The following is a 22,723-nucleotide window of genomic DNA, read 5'->3' as shown; positions in this document are numbered from 1 at the left end:
TCCAAAAAGATACTGTCAAGTTGAAAGCCTTTCCCATCTTGGCAGCTCAATAGATTGTTAAACAAGGTGGAATTTGTTGCAATTCAGATGTGAGTCCAGTTCCACTTTTTGAAGCAATGGAGCCACAGATTTAAGCACATAACAAGTTCAGAAAAAGATAACACAATCATTGATGATTCACAGACTGGACAAATATAATAGCCGAGGCTGAAAGAAAATATTTGCAAGAACCAGTAAACTCAGCAAAAACTGTAATGCCTCCTCCATACAATCCAATTTATCCAACTTTGCCTGGACAATGTAAAGTTTCTAGTAAGCCAAATGGAGGGCCAGTTGACAAAATATTTATTTCCATACGCACAGGCTGCTCCAGTAATAACCAGATCCAAAACAGCCCAGCCAAACAGAGACATGTCGCGATATACTTCAGCACCTGCCTCTGATTGGGGTGATGAGACAAGAGAAGATGACATGATCGCAGCTGATAAGGTTGGTCCTGAATTCTCTTCACCTGCTGTTAGAAAAGGAAAAATTTTAAATCTGATATGATGAAGGAAGATAGACCATTCACACCAGGAGAACATCAAGCCATTCTTACAGCTTTGCCTCCTCTGAAGAGACAAGATCCAAACACTTGTGACTTGTGGGATGATGGCCAGGGACAACCCCTGGGTCTTTGGAGAGCCTTAGATGAGTTCCAAAAGGAAATCTAAGATATCCTGGGCAGCGGTAAGATTTCTTTCCCATCAGTTACATTGATTAAGCAAAAAGATGATGAATCTCCAGATGAATATGCCCTGCGTAAATGGAATGCTTATGAAAGATGGTCTCGCTGTGCTAAGAAAGAACCAGACAGAGATGATGTACAGTTTACTGACACACTTGTGGATGGTTTTAGCACAAAATATCAACAAGCCTTATTACTTGGAGTCAATCCAGGAGAATCATTTGACCAAATTATGCAATGGGCTGGTCGTCTAGAGATGGCTATTTGATCAGACAAGGATGAAGGAAACAGGCCAAATCGAAGAGGAGTGGCATTTGTTCAATCCAACAGCGATGCAGATAAGATGTTGAAGGTCTGCCACAATTGTGGAAAGCCTGGCCACATCATAAAAGACTGCTGGGCTAAAGGAGGTGGAGCCGAAGTTAAAGGGCCATCATTTAAAAAGGTAAATGTCAAAAACAATGATAAAACATCTCGAGGAAAGACCTGGACTGAAGCACAAGTTCCTCAGCTCATTGAGGGACTTCTGCACAAGGTCATCAGATCATTGAGGGAATTTTGCATTCAAAATAGGAATAAGCGCCCCCTGTAAGAGTAAGAAAAAAGAGACAGTCGACTCCTTCTAACAGTGTCATGAACTGTACAAGGGTTTAATGGGTATAGTTTTCTTCCTCACCACCAGGGGGTCATAGTGTGCTCCATGGGTGCTATAAAAGCTGAGGAAGTAGTAGAGTGAGATAGAGGACAGCATGGTGTGCCTTGTGTTCCTTCTCTGCCCTTGGAGATCATCCTTACTTCAGAGGACCTAAGATGATGCTAACCCTGAATCAACAAACAGAATTAACAAATATTGCTACAAGTGTGACTGCATCGTATAATAATTAATTATTAATAATATTAATAATGTTAATTGTCTGGCTGACTATGTCTTGTATTAATTTTTCTAAAAATCCTGTCATACGTGCACAAACTGACAGTCACTACTTATAAGCTATTACTAAGTATTGTAGAAACATTATTTTCTGTAAAGTTGCTTTGTAATGATTTGTATTGTGAAAAGCGCTATAAAAATAAACTTTAATTTAATTGAATACGGGTTATTCATGTATGGTGTCAATGGAAATCTTTGTAGAATAGAACTCTATTGACAATTGTTGGTTTTGGATATGTTATGTTTGCATGAAAACACAAACTTAATTGGCAAACATGTTTGAGAGAAATCTTTATTGATGTAGCTGGGTGTAATATGAAGAAATACAGTTGATCTCTCCTTCTAAAAATTTTATAGCTGTTTTTGTGTTTGAGAGACAGAGATCCAGTTATAGATGGCGCCCGAACAGGAACAAATCTGTATTCATTCTTAATTACTCTGGTGTGCAGAATAAGAAATGGAAGTGCCCAATCCTGATTTTACAGCTGGCCCATTTGTGACGAAAAGAGAACCTGTTAAATAACTCATAAATACATTGAGTGAGCTGTATATTAATTCTGAAGAGGATGAATCCATTGTAGATGCAGACCCACCACTTCGTTCTACAACGCCTCTACTACCCGATGAAAGGGAGGAAGCTGACTTGAACTTGGCCCTACTGTCACGGCCGGCTCTAAGCCGCGACAAATGAGGGAGGCAACGAGAACAAGCAAATTAAAAAATATTTATTTAATCAAAATAACCACTACGGAAAACATTCCATTTAGAAAATCCACAAATAAAGAATAAGCTACATAATTACCACAAAATATACACTCCAAAAAATACAGGCCTGCAAACTACCCAAACTTAAAACAATACGTGAAGCAAACGAATAATGAATAAATAAAAATATGTAATAAATAAAATAATGAATAAAGCAGCAACCCAGAATAACAGACAACAAAGGGGTAACCAAAAAATTGAAGTCAGACCTTTTTTCACTCTTTGCAGGTGTTTCACATCATGATTTACTCCAAACCCCACCCCCAACAATCACTATAATAATAATACAGGCCCAGAGGCACGTCACACACACCCCCTTAAAAGAGAAACCCCTATACAACACAAACAAAAAATATATATATGTACAAACATAATTCCAATAGGGTACATCCCAACCTCCTAACTAAACAATACAAACTACCTAAAGCCTATCTAGTCTTCAGTGGCTTGCCAAGCTCGGGGCGGCTTTAAACACTAAACTCAGCATCCTTAACAATCCCATAATCGGGACTGCCAAAGGACACTGAAGTGTACCCCCACTCAGAATTACAACCCAAAACAAAAACAAGCCCCACCCCCCAATCTAAACTGGGATGTACAAATAAAAGAAAACCCACAAATATTTACTACACTACAGAACTCCCAGATAACTCTGATGTCACAGCATCTTCCAGAATCCACTCATCTCCCCCAATACTCATCCACCTCGGCACCTAGGAGAAGACACAAGTAGGACAAAAAAACAAAACCCGACACATTCCACACATTATACTCTTGATAGTGCATCCGCAATCACGTTTTCGGTACGCTTGATGTGTCTTATGTCAAGATGATACCCTTGTAGGAAGATACACCATCTCATGAGTCGCTGGTTTGGATTCTGCAAGGGATGAAGGAATGTTAGAGGGTTGTGATCAGTAAAGATCACCAATGTTCCTACACCTGAACCCACATAAACTTCAAAATGGATCAAAGCCCAAATCAGAGCTAATGCTTCTTTCTCAATAACGGAATAGTTAAGTTGATAAGCATTAAACTTTCTAGAGAAGTACCCCACCACACGGTCGACACCATCCTCTGAGGCCTGCAGTAAGACAGCTCCAGCTCCCACATTACTAGCATCAACTTGCAATTTGAAGGGTTTATCCAGTGTAGGTGCTACCAAAATTGGAGACACAGTGAGAAGAGACTTAACCATTCAAAGTTAATCTTATTGCGAAGCAGGTTGGTAAGAAGAGCTGCTACAGTAGAAAAATTCTGACAGAACCCCCTACAAAATCCAACCATCCCAAGAAACCTCATCAACTTTTTTTTTGTTTTTTGTTGTAGGAGTAGGAAATTGATCAATTGCAGCCACTTTAGCTCGAACAGGACATACATGACCCTGACCTACAACCTTGCCAAGATAGATTACAGTGGCAAATTCACTCAAATTAACAGTAAGGTTAGCTGCAACCAGACGATCAAACAAAGCTCTAAGCCAAATAAGATGCTCTAACCAAGTGTCACTATAGAGGACTACATCATCTAGATAAACTGCACAACCTTCCAGGCCAAAAATAACTATTCATCAATCGTTGAAACGTTGCTGGAGCCTTTCTCAGGCCAAAACTCATAACCTTATAGGAAAATAGGCCTGACGGAGTAACAAATGCAGAGATCTCTTGGGCTCTAGGTGTTAATCACTACGCAAGATAGTCAAAACTGATGGTATTTTATTCAGTGTCTTACCATCTCCTTAACAACTAACTGAGTCCAAGATAAAGATTTACTCCCAGCTCGAGTCACAACAGAAGATACAATTACTACTGGAAAATTCTGGGCACTTACATCCTCTGACCCCTCTGAAGTCAATAAAGAGGGAGACACTATCAAAGCTGGGGAACCAGCGGACCACACTCTGCCTCCAGCTAAATTGTTTCCAAGAATAATGTCTACACCTACCACTGGTAAACAGGGACGTACCCCAAGTTTTACTTCTCCCTCAACTAGATCCGAAACTATCACCACTTTATGTAGAGGAACAGATACTACATTCAGCCCTATTCCTCTAATCAAAACATTACTTACAGTATAAGATTCACTGGAAAAAGACTGGACATTTTCAGAGATAAACGATTCTGTCGCACCGGTGTCTCTCAGGATTTTTACTTGTTTTTTCTCTTTTGAACCTACTAATGAGACACAACCCTCTGTAAAAAAGGAGAAAAACTAGAATTCAAAGTTCCGCAGTCACTTTCGATGGCTGGTTCGAACGACGGATGAATGGATGTCACTAGTTCTACTGATTTAGCTCCCAAAGCCATATTTTGGGGCTTTCTATTTCCTGATGAATATTGAACTTTGGCTTTTAGCATTGGACATTCATTTTTCCAATGTCCTTTAGCCTGGCAATAATTGCATGTGTCAACAAATTCAATCTCCCCAGGTGAATGTAACAATTTCCCTCTAAACACATCAGGACTTTCCCTACTCTTATCATGTACAGCCCAACCCGGTTCTTGTCTCAGTTCTCTGAATGCCTTCGGTCCAAACCGATTTTTGTGAATTAAAGCATATTCTCTGCAAGGACTGCAGCATCATATGCTGTAAAAGCTTTAGTCTCAATTACATAAGTAACAATATGGGGTGGCACTGAATTTTTAAACTGCTCTAACAATACCATCTCTTTTAAATCACATAAAGTGTCGACATTAGAAGCAGAACACCAGCAATTAAAATTAATTTGAGTTTCGCTCACAAATTCTACATGTTTTTGTCTTTCAGATTTCTACCAACCTCTAAATCACTGTCTATACGCTTCTGGTACCAATGCATAAGCTTTCAAAACCACTGATTTAACACATTCATACTTTTCCACATCCTGAGTACTTAGCGATAAGAAAAAACCTCCTGAGCTTTTCCTGTGAAAAGCATTGCAATAGCAAAACACGCTCTGAATCAGACCAACATCTAGTACCAGCTACTCGCTCAAACAAAGAAAAAAAGGAATCATTTTCGCTTTCAACAAACTTGGGTATCAGTTTTAAATTTGTGACAACATCAAAATCAAGGAGATCCTGGTCACTACCCTCACCAGAAGATCTCCTGGCTCCTCTAGAAATTTTCTCAGCATTTATCAAATCCATTTTATAACGCTCAAGCTCCAACCTCTTGTTATCAATATCATGTCTTGCTTCATTTTTTTGCTGTTCGATTTTTTTTTCTATCAAAAGTAAATCCTTCTGTTGCTCATAAGTCAAATACATTCTGCTTGTCTGAACAGTAGACACCGTCTGTTTTTCTTCAAGAACATTCTGTTCTATCAAAGCAGCTGTCAATAACGATATTAAATTTTCCAACAGAAAGCACAACATTATAATGACTCGCAAGTGCTAACAACTGATCCTTTGAAAACTCATTTAAAAGATCTTCCGATGGATTACGAATTAACTCTTCAATATTGGAAGTCATATTTAACTTTTCTGCTTCACCTGACAAATTAGCAAACAAACTAAACTAATTCCTAAAAAAATAAGAATTACCACATTCATCTCTTCTACATTCCAATCAATATGCAACAGCAACAATATTAACTTACCCAATGTTTCCCAAATTCAAAATATAACCAAAACCAAATGCTACTTCCCTAATCAATTGTTACTCGAAGCCTCCCAAACAAACTAAACAGCGTATGCGGAATACTTGCTCACAGAGTCAGAGATAATAACAAACCGGTGTTCTTGATTACAACAAATGGCTGGACGTGCTCCCATATTTGTCACGGCTCTAAGCCACGACAAATGAGGGAGGCAACGATAACAAAAGCGAATTTAAAAATATTTATTTAATAAAAATAACCACTACAGAAATTTTGTTTAGAAAATCCACAAATAAAGAATAAGCTACATAATTTCCACAAAATATAAACTCTAAAAAATACAGGTTTGCGAACTACCCGAACTTAAACTAATACATGGAGAAAACGAATAATAAATGAATAAAGTAGCAACCCAGAATAACAGACAACAAAGGGGTAACCAAAAAACACTTAAGTCAGACATCCATCACCTTTTATCACTCTCTGCTGGTGCTTCACATTATGACTAACTCCAAACCCCACCCCCAACAATCATTATAATAATACGGGCCCAGAGGCACGTCACACCTACAGGCAGCAATAGAGGAGTTTAAAGGACGGGTTGTCATCCTGGAGAAATGCAGTGCAGATTGTATTCAGAACGCATTCTTTCATAGGCATGTCTAACTGGGGATGTGAGTTGCAAGGAATAAAGCTAAAGTTAATGTTGTATGTGTTAACTTCAGATCTGACAATGCCAATAATTCTGGGAATGGATTTCTTAACTTCAGCTGGGATTATGCTGGATTTCTGAAGGGCCAGGTATGGCATAATATCGCAAGATGAAATTGAGAGTGAGAAGTTTCCCCTTTTGCCAGCCCAATCCATTTCTGACTCCTTGGTGTCCTTTTATCTGGCTTTGTCTAATGAAGAAGTAACATCATAAGTCTCATTGGCTGTTCAACAGCTAGCTCTCCAAGCAGATGCCACCTCAGAGTTCCATAATCATTTAGAGAAGCTGATGAGTGAATGGCCTATGGTTTGCACAAATGTGGTTGGACACTCTTCTGTAATCAAGCACTGCATCAACACTATAGATGAAATTCCTCTCCGTAGGAGAGCCTACCATGTATCTATGGAGAAACAACAATTAATTGACAAAGATATTAAGGAGATGTTAGCCAATAATATAATTCGACCTTACAACTTCCCATGGGCTTCTCCTGTTGTTATTGTTCCCAAGAAAGATGGAGGATCTAGGTTTTGTATAGATTTCCGTGGATTGAACTCAAAAACTTATTTGGATGCTTATCCGATGCCCCAAATCCAGGACATTGTGGGATCTTTAAATGGAGCAAGAATATTCAGTACATTAGATCTCAAAAGTGGATACTGGCAGGTGGAACTGGAGCCAGAAAGCATACGTAAAACTGCTTTTGTCTCTGAAGGATGTGCAGCGGTTTTTAGGACTTGCTGGGTGGTATCACCAATTTGTACAATGATTTTCAGAAAAAGCAACCCCTCTACATTCTTTAAAAAAGAAGGGAGTTACTTGGGCTTGGACAGAATCTTGTCAAGAGGCATTTGAAATAATTAAAAATGATCTAACTCAAACCCCTGTCCTGATTTCCCCATACTTTACCAAGTAATTTAAGGTGCAGACAGATGCAATTGAGAAAGGACTGGGAGCAGTTTTGACTCAGGATGTAGATGAACACGTTGTAGCTTATGCTTCACTCTTACTTCAGGGGCCTGAAAGAGCATACTCTGTATCTGAGAAAAAGTGCTGTTCTGTTTTGTGGGCTGTGTAGAAGTGGCGACCCTACTTGGAGGGTAGACCTTTTAAAGTTATAACTGATCATGCAGCATTGACTTGGGTTTTTAATCACCCCAAACCATCATCAAGATTGACCCGTTGGGCTATACGGCTGCAGGAATTCGAATTTGCAGTTCAATATCGCAAAGGTCAATGCAATGTGGTCCCGAATACATTATCCCGAAGTCTGGAAGACAAAGCGATGGTGAACATGGTGCGGCAGGTGAGGTCTGCAAGTTCACTAGTAACACCATCAAGTCTATCTGTGGATTGGGAGGAAATTGCCAAAGTGCAGAAAGAGTATGCTGAAATAAAGCAACTAGACGATAAGGCATGCACTCAAACAGATATCAATCCATCAAGAATCCATTATGTTGTAAAGAATGGCTTTTTATTCTGCAGTGTCCCTAAAGGACAGAGAGGTCAGAAAATTCAATAGGTGGAACCAGAATGCTTAAGTAAAGACTACTTGAAATATGCCCATGACAGTCCTTTGAGTGGTCACTTTGGTCGGCTCAAAATCCTTTTGAAATTTGTTGGATATGGTGTATTGGCCCAGTTTATGCTCATGTGGTGATGTGAGTGATTCGTTGCCTCGTCATCCTCATTATGTATTTGGCCAATGGGGTACCGCCCTTAGCGTATATAGACTCTGTGTTCATGCCTCCTGGGATGCGCCATTGTTGAAAACCTGCCCCCTTGTTTTCATTCCAAGAGATCGTGGAGGTATGTGTGGTAGCTGTGCAGCTGGTTGTTTTGATTTTAGTATTAAGTGGTGTTACATTGTTTCTTTATTTGTATTTGTTTAGTGTGACATTCGGCCATTGAGGCCATGCACGTTTTCGCGGTGACACTCACATTGTGGTAAGTTTTAATGTTGTACCGTCGAAACTTTTCGGGAAGTTTGGTTGTTTGAATGATCTGTAATACGTTTTAGTGTGGCGTGCCTTCGGGGCTTCCACCGGTGTGGCATCTTCTAATAGCCGCGTTGGATTACCAGCTGTTTATTGACTCACTAACGGACCCATCGTATGATTTCTGTGTGCATGTGATTTACGTGTGTGTGCGCGCGCCGATATTAAATCAGGGTGAGTAAATTTTCTTTTATCGTTTCTCGTTTTAGTCTGAAATGGGTTTTAATTAGATGATTAATAAATATTTGTGTTTAGGAAATCTCTTTGCTTGCTTTAAAGCAAGGTTGAGCAGCTATATTAACAACTTGCTATCAGAACCACTTGCTATTTGAGCCACGTCTGCTGCTTTGGAGGAAATCGAACTGATTGCTGTGATTCCATCCCATTTGCTGTTCAGGAGAGCTGTTTTAGGGCTCGAGTGGGCCTGAATGTGTTTTCTTTGGTTTCATGACTTTGTTTATCTTATTTCTTTTTTTTGTATTTATCAGTGTTATCTCTGATCACAATTTGTAGTGGAGTGATTTTCTTTTTTTAAAATCGTGTTTTCCTTGCTGTGTGCAGCTATAGCTAGCCTGCTTGTCGGGTGCCTCAGCCCCTGCAGTGATTTACTTGTTTGTTTGTCTTTTTGTTTACGGATCGATAATTTTATTGTGAGTTATTTGTTTTCTTTAATAAAAATTGCTTGTAAATAAACTCATTTCTCCTGAGCAAACGGATTTGCGTCCCGTTTATTAGATTATTTCCCCAGTAAATTGGGGTGGCATAGTCACTACTAGTCGAGCCACGTTTTGCTACACTCAGATGTTTGGAAGCACTGTAAAAAGTGGCAATTGTGCCAGATGTATAAACCCTCTATATCCAAGTTGTCTAGTTACTTGCAGAACACCCCAGTTGTAGAGCCAGGATATATGCTAGGAGTTGACCTGATGGGACCATTTCCTAAAAGACCAAGGCAAAATGAGTATCTTTTGGTGATAGTAGACTTCTGCTCAAAATGGGTTGAGTTTTTTTTATTCTTCATGTAGCCAAAGCCCCACAGATAGCTCATATCCTGGTAAATGAGATTTTCACTCGATGGGGTACTCCACTCTATTTGGTTTCAGATAGAGGAGCACAGTTTACCTTGCACCTCTTGAATTTAGTATGCAAGTAATGACAAAAAAGACTGCTTTTTAAGTTATCTTCTTGATGTATCCAAATTCCTTAGCATAACCAAAACCTCAGAACAACTTTATGATGTAACAGAAACTATGGACTCTCTTTTCTAGCACTTTAAATAAATTTTCTCCTTGAGGAAAACAGTTTGACACCATGGTATAATGAGCATACTCGCACCCTAAAGAGAGCAGCCTGAAAAATGGAGCACAGCTTGAGGAAAACAAAACTAGAGGTATTTCGTATTGCTTGGCGCGAAAGTAACATCGTACAGAAAAGCATTAAAAACTGCTAGATTTGATTACTTTTCTTCTCTTCTAGAAGAAAACAAATATAACCCCAGGTATTTATTCAATACAGTGGCTAAATTAACGAAAAATAAAGCCTAAACAAGTGTTGACATTTCCCAACACCACAGCAGTAATGACTTTACTACTATTAGAGATAAAATTGCAACCATTCAGCCGTCAGCTACAGTATCACATCAGACAGTGCACGATAGACCCCCTGAGGACCAGTTCCACTCATTCTCTACTATAGGAGTGGAAGAATTGTATAAACTTGTTAAATCATCTAAACCAACAACATGTATGTTAGACCTATACCAGCAGAGGTGCTTCCAGAAGTCATAGATCCTCTTCTGACTATTATTAATTCCTCATTGTCATTAGGATATGTCCCCAAAACCTTCAAACTGGCTGTTATTAAGCCTCTCATCAAAATAACACAACTTGACCACAAAGAACTAGTTAATTATATACCAATCTCGAATCTCCCTTTTCTGTCCAAGATACTAGAAAAGGTGGTATCCTCACAATTATATTCCTTCTTAGAGAAAAATGGTATATGTGAGGATTTCCAGTCAGGATTTAGACCGTATCATAGTACTGAGACTGCTCTCCTTAGAGTTACAAATGATCTGCTCTTATCATCTGATCGTGGGTGTATCTCTCTCTTAGTTTTATTGGATCTTAGTGCGGTGTTTGACACAATTGACCACAACATTCTTTTGCATAGACTTGAACACTTTGTTGGCATCAATGGAAGTGCATTAGCATGGTTTAAATCATACTTCTATGACCGCCATCAGTTCGTAGCAGTGAATGAAGATGTATCATATCAATCACAAGTGCAGTATGGAGTACCTCAAGGCTCAGTACTAGGGCAGCTACTCTTCACGCTTTATATGTTACCCCTTGGGAGAAATCATCAGGAAACATGATGTTAGCTTTCACTGTTATGCTGATGATACTCAACTCTATATTTCTTCGCTGCCCGGTGAAACACACCAATTTGAAAAACTAATGGAATGCATAGTCGATATAAAAAAACTGGATGACGTGTAATTTCTTACTGCTAAATTCTGAAAAAAAACCCAGAGGTGTTAATTATAGGACTTAAAAACTCTGCTTGTAATAACCTAGAACACTGTCTAAAACTTGATGGTTCCTCTGTCAATTCTTTGTCATCAGTTAGGAACCTAGGTGTGCTATTTGATCGCAATCTTTCCTTAGAAAGCCACTTTTCTAGTGTTTGTGAAGCTGCATTTTTCCATCTCAAAAATATATCTAAATTACGGCCTATGCTCTCAATGTCAAATGCAGAAATGTTAATCCGTGCATTTATGACCTCAAGGTTAGATTATTGTAATGCGTTATATGGTGGTTGTTCTGCACGCTTAGTAAACAAACTACAGCTAGTCCAAAATGCAGCAGCAAGAGTTCGTACTAGAACCAGGAAGTATGACCATATTAGCCCGGTCCTGTCAACACTGCACTGGCTCCCTATGAAACATCGTATAAATTTTTAAATATTGCTTATTACTTATAAAGCCCTGAATAGTTTAGCACCTCAGTATTTGAATGAGCCCCTTTTACATTATACTCCTCTACGACCCCTACGTTCTCAAAACTCCCTAGAAAATCAAAATCAGTTGTGGGCGGCAGATCCTTTTCCTATTTGGCGCCTAAACTCTGGAATAACCTACCTAACATTGTTCGGGAGGCAGACACACTCTTGCAGTTTAAATCTAGATTAAAAACCAATCTCTTTATCCTGGCATACACATAACATACTAATATGCTTTTAATATCCAAGTCCGTTAAAGGATTTTTAGGCTGCATTAATTAGGTAAACCGGAACCGGGAACACTTCCCATAACACCCTATGTAATTGCTACATCATTAGAAGAATGGCATCTACGTTAATATTTGTCTGTTTCTCTCTTATTTCGAGGTCGAAGTCACCTTTATTTGTATAGCGCTTTAAACAAAATACATTGCGTCAAAGCAACTGAACAACATTAATTTGGAAAACAGTGTCTCAATAATGCAAAATGATAGTTAAAGGCAGTTCATCATTGAATTCAGTTATGTCATCTCTGTTCAGTTTAAATAGTGTCTGTGCATTCATTTGCAATCAAGTCAATGATATTACTGTAGATGAAGTGACCCCAACCAACTAAGCAAGCCAGAGGCAAAAGCGGCACGGAACCGAAACTCCATCGGTGACAGAATGGAGAAAAAAACCTTGGGAGAAACCAGGCTCAGTTGGGGGGCCAGTTCTCCTCTGACCAGACGAAACCAGTAGTTCAATTCCAGGCTGCAGCAAAGTCAGATTGTGCAGAAGAATCATCTGTTTCCTGTGGTCTTGTCCTGGTGGTCCTCTGAGACAATGTCTTTACAGGGGATCTGTATATGGGGCTCTAGTTTTCCTGGTCTCCACTGTCTTTCATGGCAGTAGAGGTCCTTTCTAGGTGCTGATCCACCATCTGGTCTGGATACGTACTGGATCCGGGTGACTGCAGTGACCCTCTGATCTGGACACAGACTGGATCTGGTGGCTACGGTGACCTCGAAATAAGAGAGAAACAGACTAATATTAGCATAGATGCCATTCTTCTAATGATGTAGCAAGTACATAGGATGTTATGTGAAGTGTTTCCGGTTCCGGTTTACCTAATTAATGCAGCCTAAAAATCCTTTAATGGATTTGGATATTAAAAGCATATTAGTATGTTATGTGTATGCCAGGTTAAAGAATCTAGAATTAAACTACAAGAGTGTGTCTGCCTCCCGAACAATGTTAAGTAGGTTATTCCAGAGTTTAGGCGCCAAATAGGAGAAGGATCTGCCGCCTGCAGTTGATTTTGATATTCTAGATATTATCAAATTGCCTGAGTTTTGAGAACGAAGCGGACATAGTGGAGTATAATGTAAAAGGAGCTCATTCAAATACTGAAAGGTCACCGTAGCAACCAGATCCAGTCTGTATCCAGATCAGAGGGTCACTGCAGTCACCCAGATCCAGTACGTATCCAGACCAGATGGTGGATCAGCACCTAGAAAGGACCTCTACTGCCCTGAAAGACAGCGAAGACCAGGACAACTAGAGCCCCTGTAAAAACTTTGTCTCAGAGGAGCACCAGGACAAAACCACAGGAAACAGATGATTCTTCTGCACACTCTGACTTTGCTGCAGCCTGGATTTGAACTACTTGTTTCTTCTGGCCAGAGGAGAACTGGCCCCCCAACTGAGCCTGGTTTCTCCCTAGATTTTTTTCTCCATTGTGTCCTGATTAATGTTGTTCAGTTGCTTTGAGGCAATCCTTTTTGTTTAAAGTTCTATAATAAATAAAGGTGACCTGACTTGACATAGAGATACTCAAATCTATGTCCTCTTCAAGCTTCATAAACACCTTGAGAATGTTTCTGTGGGTGTGGGCCTGTCAAGCAATTCAGGTGTGACAGAGGCACAAACTTTATAGCAGTTTGCAAGGACCTCAAAATCAACACTGAAGATTTTGAGATTCAGAATTACCTACTGGACCATGGACGCACCTGTACATTCAATGCACCCCATTTGTCGCACATGGGAGGAGTGTGGGAGAGAATGATAGGTATAGCCAGATGCATTCTCGATGCAATGCTGTTAGCAAACATTCGACTTACAAACGAGCCTCTCACTAAACTGATGGCTGCAATAGCAGCTATAATGAATGCACAGTTCTTATTTCTAGTGAATGCGAAAAAACAGAGATTCTTACTCCAGGAATGTTATTAACTCAAAAGGCCTATGCAACATCTGCATGGGATTTGTTACAAAGGTCATTCCAAGTGCTGATGGGAAAGTTCGTAAAATTGAAGTGAAAGCAATAAAACAAGGGTTTGCTTAAGTATATCTTAGACCTATTTCAAGCATATTTGTCCTTCTATCTTGTGAGAAATGACTTAACTTGTAAACATATTCAAATGTAAACGCTGTTATTAAGTAATGATGGTAAAAAAAAAAATGCCATTGTCTGGTCATGGTGTATGGCTGGCTCCTGCGGATGCCTTTTTGCATCATTGAGACACTGTTTTCCAAATGAATGTTGTTCAGTGCTTTGACGGAATGTATTTTGTTTAAAGCACTATATAAATAAAGGTGATTGATTGATTGATTGATTTTCAATACTGCAGTTTTATTACTCTGTATATGCTCAGTGTTAATTTAGTTCGGCAACAGGCAATGTGCAGCAACATGCAATATGCTTGTGAGTTATTTACTATTTTTAATCAATCTGTTAGAGTGTTATGTGCCAAGACAATGTTACTACTTAAAGGTGAAGATCGTAATCAATATGAAATGATAATGAGAGGAAGATTTCAATCACATATACATACATGCAGAATGTACGCGCTCATATTCATGTGTATATGGAAGGAATTCATGAACAATTTGTAATTTCATTTCTTCTTTATTGTATTTCAGTTTTCCAAATGAAAAGGAGCAAAAGTAAACACCCTGTAAAGAATAAACTGCTTCATGTGTGTTTGTTAGCTAATTGTCTAACTTCTTCATAGCAACGTAGTTGCGAGGGCAGCATACCATTGCACAATTATGTCACACAATTATGAAAAAGAAAAGTTCTTGACAAAGAGCATATATTATGCTCAAATAAGAAAAACAACAACAGCAGGTGTTATCTATAAATTAGGAAATAAAATTAAGAATCCATTCATTTTCCACGGGTAGTCGAATAAATGTTCTGTGAGCCGGCTGTTTTATAAGTGCAGCTGATGATAATCCTTTCAATGTCCTGCCAAAAAAAAAAAAAAATTGCATATCTCGGCCTTCCTTGTTTTCAGGAATTCCAACAATTCGGCCATTGTTTTGTCAATTATGCCCAGAGTTCGAGATATATCCATCTGCAGACCCGCAGCACAGCCGTTTCAGAACCGCCGTTTCAGAACCGCTGTTTCAGAACCGGAAGCGAGGAGCGGAGCTTACGTACTTACCAGAGCAGCGCCACCCACGGTTTTGAAGTATAATTGGCTTTTATTCATAAGAAACGTTATAATTTATGTGCGCATGTTACAACGACACATTAAAAAAAAATTGTTTAATATAATTGTATATACTTATTCATTTAATTGCATTACGTGAGCTATTTCCTCGAGTTCGAGATAATAAAAATTAATTGAAACTTAAGGCATTTTATATGAAATATACTTTAATCACAACATAAAAAAATATACTTCAAAGCAAAGAACATGTGTATCATGCATTTCACTACAAAAAAATTAAAACATTGCTGTAAAAATCTTCAAACACACAAAATTTTAAAAGAAACAAATCAAAAACTAGATAATTAAAGTTTATGGAATAAACTTGCTAAACAATTTGCCATGACAATTTTGTATAAAATGAAAATGACAATTTACAAAACAAACAATTCACACATTTTCATGACCATATGGCATTAATTTAAATTAAAATGTATCAAATGAACAGTTCTAAGCCCATTTTGTCATGACATTCTTGTATAACTAATTCCATGTCATCCCTGAACTGAAAAAGAAACGTAAAGGGCTCCCTCGAAGAGTCTGTGCTTTCACTGAGATCATTGAGGGCCTTTTCCTTTTCCTCCTCAGTCATGGTGAGGAAAAGAGGCTCTTCCAACGGCCCTCTGAGCAGATGGTTATTGGAATCAATCCATTTCACAGCTTCTGCCATGTCTCGGATTACTGGTAGCTCCTTGATTACAGAATATTAAAGAAAAAATTTATTTTTACATTTCTTATAGATGTTTATATATGTATGCATTTATGTATTTACATATGTATTTGTGTGTGATTAGTCAACATTTGAAGTGGATCAAAAGAGTTAATCAGTAAGTTGTCCTAAGACAAGAATGGTTATTGTTTTGATTTTAATACAACTTTGATGAAAGGTTTTTATCCACTTCAACTGTACATATGTGTGTATATATGGGCTTTATATCTGAGACATACCTCACTGCTGCTAAGCTCAGCTGGTTCTCTGTGTGGAAGAGCCTCTTGAAGGGTATCTGCACTGTAATATACATATTTTGGTTCATTTAAAAATGATCAGAAGGGGGTGCAAATGTAATGGTGGGCTGGAGGAAATGTCCAGTATTTACCTTTCAGAGAAAACCCCAAAGTTCTCTAAAAGAATTAGAGTCCACCATCTCCGAATCTTTGGCATGTCACACTGGAAGAAAAAGGAAAAAAAATAACTGAAATATTAAAATATTAACAGCTACAACAACATCAGTTAAACACATTTACCTTTATAATTACTTACAGATGTAAAATCAAAGGGTGCTCCCAAGGCAAGATGTAGAGCATACTGGAATAAAAAAAAAGAAAACAAATTATACACACACACACACACACACACACACACACACACACACACACACACACACTCTCTCTGTAAATGCAAAACAATAATAAAAAAACCTGCCTTGTTCCTCATAAATAAACCAATTATGGTGTAATTATTTAGTTATAAATAAAACAATACCATCAACATGAAGACTCCACAGTCCACACCACCAATCTGTTGGGGGATATCCTAAAAAAAAAAATAATAATATATATATAAAAAAAACTTTTACAATGTTTGACACTTCCCACTATCCCAACTTTAGCATACTTCCTATAACCAACCTTGTTTTTTATTAGCATCCATGTTCCAGGTGCAATTTTGGCTGTCATCTTGCTGCAACAAAAATACACATAATAAACATATTTGCTAATATGCAAAATTACATACAGTTTGATGCTCTGAAACCATAGCAGTCAACAGTATTTGGGTCTTTCTTGTAAAAACTGTCACACCATGCAAAGACAGAACATCATGCAAGTAACCATTAAGCAAGCTTATTAAACTCTTGCACAGAACACAGCAAAACTTGAACACAAACATTGAACAGCGAACCTTGAACAGCAAGCCTGAACTTAGAACCTTGAACATTTTCACTATTTTATTTTTGCAACCTGAAAGCTTTCATATATCTCCCATCACCCAACCCATATGGATTGGTTGAATCTAGGAAGAACATGTGTCTATCTTTTGGCTTCATGACCTGCAAAAAAATGTTAGTTCTTCCAAATCAAGAAATTGTATTTCTGAATTGTGATAAGACAAACACAGTAAAAAAATTTTGACAGTTATTTTTTTTTGAAAGTTAAATAGCTAGATCACAAATGACATACACACAACATCCAGTGTCCTGGCTTCCAAGCAGGGAAGATAATGCAGTCTTTTAGTGCAATGTTATCCTGTAAACAATACATATATATAAAAACAAACAAAAAAAAACATTCAGATGGTTAAAATAAAATTGGTCACTGCTGTAAATGGTATGTAACCTTGTGGCCTCACCGGAAATGACAAGGATGGGTCCAGATTATTTGGAGGCAACCAGGTCACCACAACATATGCATTAGCTGTCCACACATCCATTCCCTACAACATAACGTACTTATGTAAGACTATAAACAAGCTAGAAAACTATGTCTCAGGTTATTTGCAGCTTTATACAAATACTTACTCGTTCCATAGAGACCAAAGTAATTACTTCAAGACAGCTGTTTGCAATATGAATTTTTTAAAAAGAAAATTGTAAAGAGTCACAGTCATTTCTTAATATTATTGTATGTTACTTTGTATCAACTTACTGTTGCCTCCAACTGCTCATTGAGACCGAGAGTCCAGAAATCTTTTCTTTTCAGAACCACGTTTCCAACTTCAGCAATTGTCTCATCTTGGTCGCCTGTCCCCAAAGCCCATTCAAGCTTAGAGAGAAGAAAAAAAATGATTAAAAAACCATTTTTGGTTTTCCATTGCAACATCAAATAAAACCGAATACCTTTCACATACCATTACTGATTGCCTATGAGTTGGCACACAATCCCAACAATCTCTACTGGCAGACAGGCATTTATAATTACACACCATTTCAGTTTCTGCTGTAATAATAAAAATTTGAAAATTACATACAACAACTTTATGCATTACAGCTTTATGATATATTAAAACTTATACAGGTTTACACTTACTACTGGTTTGGACCGTCATTGATGTCGGGGTAACATGCTCCATCTCAATGTCTGTGGGGACTAGCTCGTCTATAGAGATGTCCGAATTTTCTTTAACAATACAAAACAAGCAACAAGTTAGACACAAACATATTTCTTTTGTTGGCTTATGCATTTACACTAAAAAAAAAAAAAAAGGTATTTAATATAAAGGTATTTTAACTTACCCAGCACAGCCTGTCCATGCATATTCATCACCAACTTTGATCCAAATGTCTTCATTAATCTAGTCCTCACTTTGTTGTTCTTGTTTTCGTTATAGTGGTGAATTATGGTCCTCATTTGAAAGAGGTGTGTTGATGGCTGAGACATGTTCAAGAAGTAGTTATTTTTTCTCATCTTTGAGAACAGTTGCTCTGCAACCTGGCTATTTATTTTGCCAGCTAGTTGAGGCACTATAGTGATCTTCCTCGGAACATCTCTACTGTCTTTGGTATTGTTCTCGTGAAAACGTTCAGATAATATGTAATGATCAGAAGATCCTGTCAGTGGGTGTCCTTGAGGATCACTTGCACTCTTTTTTTCCTCCAGCCAAGGCAAGGACACTTTCAGATTTCCAGATCTGGCAAGTGTTATGTTTTCTTGAGTGGGTTCTGCCAAGCGTCCCTCATGTGGATGAATAGGAATGCTTTCTGGTGCCCTGAGATTGGCATGTGTTGCTAAACCGCGTGCAAAGTCATAAATGATAATGTTCGGCATGTGCTTCCATGAGAACAGAAGATCAACAAAATCTCGAGGGCTTTCTGCTCGAAGATTGCATTTTAAACTGTAAACTACACTACATGGGCACATGATGACTCCCCAGCCTCCTAATATAGGAAAGAAAAAAAAAGGGGAAAAAAACCCCAAACAATTTAAAAGGAAAAAATAAATAAAATAAAAGTTTTGAACATCCATGTACTGCCAATATATTAATTGTATTATCAAAAGTTAGATAAGCTCACCAGAGGCACCCCAGATTTTTTCAAAGATTTTATCATATGTTTGCCTCGATTTCACTTCACTGGACAATCTGAGGAGGAGGTCACTCCGAGAGCCAGTGGAGTCCAGACCACATTCTTTGCATAGTTTCCGAATAACAATAACCTACAAAAGTATATTATTTAATATAGTGTGTGTGTTATATATATATATATATATATATATATATATATATATATATATATATATATATATATATATATATATATATATGTAAATATATATATATATATATATATATATATATAAATATAAATAATAGTAGTATTCATTACAGAAAAAAAATACATTACAAACAAACCTTCTGCTTTTGAAGTTCTTCTTTCAGCCTCTCCTCTGTCACCGTAATTTCTGCAGTCTCTGAGGCAGACTTTGAAGAATGAACTTTTCAAACTCTGTGTTTAGCACATTGTCTGAACGACGTGTCCTCTTGCCAATCCAAGGAGCCCAGAAGTGATACGTAGGTTTAACTGCAAATGGATTTTGTGCACCACCTATAACAGCAGAATTAAAAACATAATGAGCTGTAGTGCTTTAGTGCATAAAAAATCATTTTCCACATACTTGCAACAAATCCACGACATATCATTTCTTTGGATAGTGCCTCCCAGAATGTTTCTATATTGACGTCCCCTCGGAAGTTTTCAGGGGGTTCCTCTGTGTCACTTGCTGAAAAAAAAAAATCTGTATTACACTGTGTGGAAAAAACATGTAAAATGAATGAATGAATGAATTAATTAATTAAACAAACATGGATGTGAACATGATTATAATAAACAGAAAAATGGAAAACACCCTTTTTGTGTAGATCCATTATCACCACTGGGGGATGGTCACCTCAGGTAATACATGAGTATCTGTACTCATGTTCCACAAGGGCCTCAAAATGCAAGTAGGCATGAAGAACCGTGTCTGGTGCCGGAAACTTCAAACCTGTCAAATCTTCCAAATAATTTACTGCTCTGCTCACCGATGTATGCACCTGGAAGTAACATACAAGTTTTGAGTAACATACATAAACACATACACCACAGATTTCAGTTAAAACTTACCTGAAGAAGGCTTCTCAAGGTTAGGCATAAGGGTATTGCAAGGATGTTGTGGTCATCAAAGTTATGTAGGTGGTCTTTCCACTCCTGATAACGGTAGAACATTCCACATAGTGGGCACTGCTTACAGTAAATGGCAACATCTAAAAATGTAAACAAGTAACACATCAGAGGACAATTTAGCTGAATACCACATATACAATTAAATAACACCAAATCATACCTTCAATTATGGACCAGTTTGTGAGTATTTTAGCCTTCTTCGTAATTAGGATGGGTTCACTGAGGGGAACAACACCTGGACAAATCTGACAGACACATTCATCTGGACAAAGGATTTTTGGGTAATCTTTGTCTGGTGATGGTACCCGCACATCATCTGGTAGATCAACAGGAATCTTCTTGTGCTGAAGAATGTAACATACCATATTATTTAACCCTTGATGTTTTGGAGGATAAACAGGATTGTCTTCTCTGAAATCCTTCTCAGACTGTGCATATGGTTCTTTGCGTGGTGATTCTTCTCTGCTGAAGACTGTTCGAAACAAGTCGCGTTGTGTCTGAAAAAGGTGCCATTTTGCAATATATTTGTGCACACATGAGCGCCTCAATATGGCACAGGGACAATGCCATGTGTTTAATTTTGAGTCATATACAACCATTACACGCCCCAACCTTCTGTAATAGGAGACACTGGGTTCAAATACTGAAATGAACTTCTTTGTTTCAGGGGTGCCGATCGAGGTTTGAACAGAGAGTGGTATGTGACTGCTGTTAGCATGCTGCTGCCGAGTAAGGCAAATCTTCTTCTTTTCATTACTAAACCACTTTGCTTTCACCATCTCGGATAAAATCTCTTCTTTCAGGGAGACTGGTTCTGCAGAGGATGCACAGTAATTTACAGAGCGGATGTGTTTGCACTGGTATGATGACAGGCCACTTCTCTGTGCAACTTCCATACTGACCTGACATTCATGTGATTCACAAATGACCTTATGATGTTCTCCCCATGTCTTGACCTGAATATGAAGAGGAACACTGTGACCCTTTGTAACTTTACTGTAAATATGCCATTTGTCCTATCGATGCACTGGCTCTCAAGATGGGATGTGGCATTAATGTCCTGTATTGGCTCTCCTGTGTGTTTGCGGTCAATGTGCTTTTTTAGGTTTCTTTTATTAATGAGGATGTTGCAAACTGGGCATCTTTTTCTGATCACAGGCCTTACACAAACCCTTCCTGAGAAGACTGCTGGTGTAGTTGGCACTGCAGTGGTTGGAGATGGCGTGGTCAGAACTGCAGTGGTAGGAGATGGTTTCCCTCTCACAGCTGGTGTGGTCAGCACTGCAATGGTTGAAGATGGTGTCCCTCTCACAGCTGGTGTGGTCAATGCTGCAGTGGTTGGAGATGGAATTGTGGCTGAAGTTGGAGGTGGGTTTTTTTTGCAAACCTGTACATGTTTTTCAAAATCACCTCTCTTTAAAATTGTTGTTTCACAGTATGGACAGTGGTGATGTAGAGCTGGTCTACATCCTAGTCCACATCTGTGTATAGTATAGCCTAAAATAAATTAATAAGTAAATTGGTAACCTATTACACAATAATATATTGTAAGTACATATTAAACAAATCAAGATACCTCCACAGACTACTGCCTTGTTAAAGTGGCTTTGAAGATGGGTTTTTAATTTGACCAGTTTGGCTGGCTTAAACACGCTGGCCGCGCAAAAAGGGCAGTGATAATTGCTGCAACACTTGTTGCACTGCTGCAGCTCAGGTAATGCGTCACCATTCTGAATAGTTATATGTCTCTATAAGAGATGAAAGCACGACAAATGGGATTAAAATAGCTAAACTATACAGTAACATTATTTCACAAACAATGCATACAACAGGTGAAACGAGAACAAACTATTCATATGCAAGGCCCATTTACAACACGAGATTAATCAAAACATCCGCAGAAAACTTCTACACCTTAAAAACGACAACAAATTGAAGATTCAATAAGACAATGAAGCCAATCACAAATTAAATATAAACACCTAATAAAAACTTGTGAAAACTAATGAAAATTATTCACCATATGACAGCAAAAGTACTCACCGTGCTCTCCGCCATTTCTAGGTGTTAATAGCTCCGCCCCTCACTTCCGGTTCTGAAACAGCGGTTCTGAAACGGCGGTTCTAAAACGGCTGTGCTGCGGGTCTGCAGATGGATACTATTGCAGAGTTCACATGTCTGACCCTTGCATGGCATCACACGACGCCCCCCCACACGAATTCATTGATCATAAAACATACACTACCACCTCTGCTTTTACCTGAGAGGTATTTCACTCTGTCTGCTCTGTGCACTGCGAACCCCACAAGTTCGATGGCTGAGTCTGGAATCTCCACAAGTTTCTGTAAGGCAGATAATGCAGCAGTCCCTCTT

At 38.4% G+C, this 22,723-nt stretch overlaps 1 protein-coding gene and 1 long non-coding RNA gene across 2 annotated transcripts; one reads left to right on the top strand and one right to left on the bottom strand.

Annotated features, from left to right (window-relative positions):
* The first annotated feature begins 8,470 nt into the window (after window positions 1-8,470).
* On the top strand, window positions 8,471-9,361 carry LOC113053796 (uncharacterized). Its single transcript, XR_003277320.1, has 4 exons — window positions 8,471-8,524; window positions 8,608-8,662; window positions 8,736-8,886; window positions 8,968-9,361. It is a non-coding gene; the product is annotated as an uncharacterized LOC113053796 (long non-coding RNA).
* An 8,837-nt stretch (window positions 9,362-18,198) lies between these two features.
* Window positions 18,199-22,408, bottom strand: LOC113052865 (uncharacterized). Its single transcript, XM_026217301.1, has 8 exons — window positions 22,394-22,408; window positions 21,522-21,737; window positions 20,511-21,366; window positions 20,291-20,430; window positions 20,088-20,220; window positions 19,803-19,907; window positions 18,425-19,066; window positions 18,199-18,308 (listed from the first exon to the last, which is right to left on the bottom strand). The coding sequence occupies exons 1-8, from the start codon at window positions 22,406-22,408 to the stop codon at window positions 18,199-18,201; spliced, it is 2,217 nt and encodes a 738-aa protein (XP_026073086.1).
* Between the last annotated feature and the right edge of the window lie 315 nt (window positions 22,409-22,723).

This window comes from Carassius auratus, chromosome 34, assembly GCF_003368295.1.
Source record: "Carassius auratus strain Wakin chromosome 34, ASM336829v1, whole genome shotgun sequence".
Lineage (NCBI taxonomy): Eukaryota > Metazoa > Chordata > Actinopteri > Cypriniformes > Cyprinidae > Carassius > Carassius auratus.
This window is presented reverse-complemented; position numbering and strand designations above follow the sequence as displayed.

Coding starts and splice junctions, on each gene's coding strand:
- LOC113052865 (XM_026217301.1), bottom strand. Junction 20,431..20,510: donor AAACTGGTCCATAATTGAAG/GTATGATTTGGT, acceptor TTACATTTTTAG/ATGTTGCCATTTACTGTAAG. Junction 20,221..20,290: donor CCTTGAGAAGCCTTCTTCAG/GTAAGTTTTAAC, acceptor TGTTACTTCCAG/GTGCATACATCGGTGAGCAG.